The 4,311-nt window shown below is 38.7% G+C and overlaps 1 protein-coding gene across 1 annotated transcript; it reads right to left on the bottom strand.

Annotated features, from left to right (window-relative positions):
* Window positions 1-1,818: 1,818 nt before the first annotated feature.
* LOC110734837 (protein FAR1-RELATED SEQUENCE 8-like) lies at window positions 1,819-2,808 on the bottom strand. The gene has a single exon (XM_021914981.1). It carries the CDS (start codon window positions 2,806-2,808, stop codon window positions 1,819-1,821), a length of 990 nt encoding a protein of 329 aa, XP_021770673.1.
* Window positions 2,809-4,311: the final 1,503 nt, after the last annotated feature.

A 4,311-nucleotide genomic window follows, 5' to 3' on the forward strand; every position in this document is an offset into this window, starting at 1 on the left:
CACCCAAGATGAAAGTACATTAACCAATTTCAAATATACACTACAAACATATTTATGATAAATCTACTGTAACAACCATCAACCAAAATAGCAAATAAAAAAAACATTAAGAGGAATAACCTTACCTTCAAGCCAAGTGTTTTCTTATAGTTTGTAATGATCAATTGCGTCCAACCAACGATCTACAAATTCTTCGGGATCTATACTACCGTAGATGATATTTTGAAAATCATCCTTCACGGCTTCATACTCGTCATGCTTACCCACGTACTTCCCAAACTTTTGAAGGATTTGCCATATGCACCACCTATGACAAGTGTCACTCATGGTCATATGTACAGTGATAGGCGTGTCGCGTACCTAACAAAAATAACCTAACTATTCCTCCTAACTATGTAGTCGGGCAAGTAAGGGTCGAATCCCAAGAGACTAAGGTCTACCTAATTAAATAGACTCAAGAATCACTAAGCAAGTAACTGAATCAAGAATGAAGAACACTAATAACTAATATACTAAATAACACAATTAACTAAGAATAAGATAATCAATGAATTAAAGCATCCAAGATCAAGCATTACCACGAATATAATCAAAGCACAAATGAATCTATCCCCAATAACAATTCAATCGACAAGAGGAAAAACATTCCCTAAACAATACCAAAAGTCTCTTCCGAGTTATCAATGGCTTCCCATATCAACTATCAAGCCTATTTCCATGGAATCAAGCAATAAGGGACATTAAACACAATACTTAACTTCCTAATCATTCAATCATCTACTTCCATTATGATCTTCAACCCCTCAATTGAAATACCCAAATCCCGTTAATATTCAACTTCCGTTGCAATAAGAACAAAGGGATGATAACAATACCAATTATTCCTAATCTAGTATTGGCATAAACACAATCAATTAAGCATGTTAATTGGGATTATTATTGGAGAATTTAAAGAATCAAATCATGTTTCAATCATATTCGGGCTTTGCAAGATCCCGGATTATGAATCTACTCACACATACTAACAAAACCAATAACAAGATTCAAATGACAAGACATAATCCGTAAGCAATAAGAAATAAAAAAGAAGTGAGATAGATGAATACCAATTGCTTCAATTGAGAGAACTTGAATTGTTGATGAACAATAAATCAAAACTAAGAGTAGAAATTAAATGCTTAAAAGAGAGTAAACTAGGGTTCTTAGGGAAAACTAATACTAGAGGATATAAAAAAGTGTATTCTAATTTTGATTACAAAGGGTATTTATAAAACGACTTCCGCAAAGCAGTGCTCGGTCCAACCGGGCAAGGTCTTCCCGATCGGGCGGCCAGAGTACGGTGATGCCTATTCTTCGTTGTTCTTCTTTCTTCCCGTGCCCGGTCTCACCGGGCAAGCCACGCCCGATTGGGCGCGCAAGGCGACTTCTAAAACTGAGATGTGAAATCAACTCTTCAATGCCCGGTCTCACCGGGCGAGCTATGCCCAACCGGGCACGTAGAGTCTGCAACAATACTTCATAGCTAGCTTTGTCCTTCGTTGCCCTGTCTGACCGGGCAAGCTATGGTCAACAGGGCATGGAGGAAATCTTCGTCTTCACACACTAACCTCTTTTTTAACTATCTAAAACACGTCTGATTCATCCAAGAAACTTCGTATTCCTATGAAACTCAATAAAATAGATCGAACACACAAGACAAGAGATTGTTAGCAAGAAATGGCTCCAAAGAGCCCAAAACCATGCAAATATACATTGTACAACCGGGGTAAAACATGGTATAAAACACATACATCACACAGCTTTCCTAATAGCCGGATCTTAATCCGTTAGGATCGAGATAGGAGCTTTGCCTCCCATGCAATGTAGCCATGTCCTCAACACCCACTCGTAGGTCTCTGCTGTCTCCTGAGAGATCAATGCACAACCAAATAGTATACTCTGCCCGTGGTGATTCACACCGAAAAACACAGCAAAGGGAAGGTGAAATTTGTTTGTCAGGTATGTACAGTCAAAACAGGCCACATCTCCAAACTCCTCATACGCACCTCTACTCCTTGCATCTACCCAAACAACATCTTGTAATGCACCATCCTTCCCAAACCTACAAAGAAGAAAAAAATTATGATTGTCTACACTCATTTTGTTGAAGTACTCTATCATGCCATTCGCATCACCCTCAGTAAGCTCCAGTCTTTGTTTCTCAGCCACTGCATTCTCCAAGTCTTTTTGCGTAAATAACATCTGATCCACTCCGTTTTGTTCCCGCGCAAAACAATTGTACATCTGCAATACCTTCACCCTAGACTTCTTTGCATTACACATCGGGTTCACCAAGTGTCCATTTTTCACATCCAACTCATGCTTCCTGAACATAGTTACATCCTTTGACTTTTCCGGTGTAACTATGTGGCCAGTGTGCCCCAAGTGTAGCCTTCGAACAACCCAATTGACTTCCTCATCAACACTAGCATACAACTCCACATGACACCCGCAATTTTTCGTCTTCTGTTTCACAACTGTTTCCTCATCTTGCAACAACCCTTCCTTAAGTGCATCCACTTTACGCTTCCTGGAAGGTCTTCCGTAGCACTCGCAAGTCCACTTAGCATTCCTTTTCTGCTTATAACACCTTCCATCTCCTAATTCCTTCTTCACCTTGACAAACCCAGCAGCATCCCTCACTATACCCAACCCCTTTTTCTTAACATAACTCCAATAAAAACTATCTACCTCATCCCAACTACCAAATACCATACCCAAAGTCGGCGCTGGTCCTTCCTCTTCCACACCAAATACAGTGTTCACCATTATGGTGTTCTTCTTTGGTGTTATGAAAGAAGAACTTCCTGCCCCTACCCCTTCCCCTTCATCTTCAACTCCTTCCTCCACTTCTACTTCCTCTTAATCTGACCCTCATTCCTCTCCCTTATTATCTGACCCCCATTCCTCTCCATCATCTTCTGATCCTTGTTCATTCTCCTCTTCATCTCCTTCTCCATACCCTTTCTCACTCTCTAATCCCTCCTCATTACCACATACATCATCCTCACCACCAGTACTCCCCTACAGCAAACAAACAGCTATAAACCAATCTCAATCATTGATTATAAAACAAGAATACACACCCACACAATCAATCATATACACAACACCAATAACAAAGTAGAAAATCCAAATATCCGATGCACGGCCACCACAAATAACACCAATTTCGTACACAACCCCACTCAACAACTATTTTCCAAGTCCAATTTCAAAAAAAAAAAAAAAAAAATTGCCAAACACACCTCAATTACTCAGATTCATCAAATTTCGCCAAAGACACCTCAATTACTTACTTCAATTAGTCACCTCAAGTTGCACATACACAAAACAAATTCGCCAAACACACCTCAATTACTCAGATTTCAATCCACAATCTAACATTACCAACATCAATTGTTGAATAAATGACTACAATTTATACAATATAACTACTCAATTATTCAGTATCACAATCAACTAGGGGTGAGCAAACCGGGTACCCGGTCAAAATCTTAGAAACCGGACCCAGAATTGGTTGGGATCGGGTTCTAAAATTCGGAATTGGAATTAATTATTGGAATCGCCGGGTACCAGTTCCGGTTCTGAGTACCCACTTATGTGCATAATTGTTCAAATTTAATACAAATTATAATACTTATTTTGATGCATTTTCATTTTTAGCGTTTAATACTTATATTTATATATTCATGAAGCTAATTTATTTATATTAGGTAATAATATATTTTTTTTTTAATTTTACTAACTAGATACATTCAACCTATTTTTGTTTTAAAAATATATTTAGTTTAATATATATTGGGTAATCGGGTACCAACCCGGTTTTGGGTCCAAAAAATTGAGAATTGGAATTGGAACCGGTTGCAATTGGTTCCTTAATTTATTAGCCGGAATTGGAACCACCGGGTCCAATTCCGGATCCGGACTCGCCAGTTCCTAACCGGTATCGATTCCAATTTCGGGTACCCAGAATTTTTGCTCACCCCTACTATCAACATCAACATCAACTCAAAAATACAACATTACCAATAACTCTAAAAACGCCATAAACCCTAAATTCTGTACTCCTCTAATCCATGCATTACTAACCTACAACTAAAACAAATGTATCAAACACAACGACCTACTTAGGGGAGACGATTACTTACATTCTCACTATCAAACCGCAACTCCCTTGCGCAATCATGCCCTTCTTCACCACCATCGCGCAATGCTTCCGCTAAATCAACTCTCAAAATATCAGCTAAACCGATTTCGCATTGTCATAAT

The sequence above is a fragment of the Chenopodium quinoa genome, unplaced genomic scaffold (genome assembly GCF_001683475.1).
Source record: "Chenopodium quinoa cultivar QQ74 unplaced genomic scaffold, ASM168347v1, whole genome shotgun sequence".
Lineage (NCBI taxonomy): Eukaryota > Viridiplantae > Streptophyta > Magnoliopsida > Caryophyllales > Amaranthaceae > Chenopodium > Chenopodium quinoa.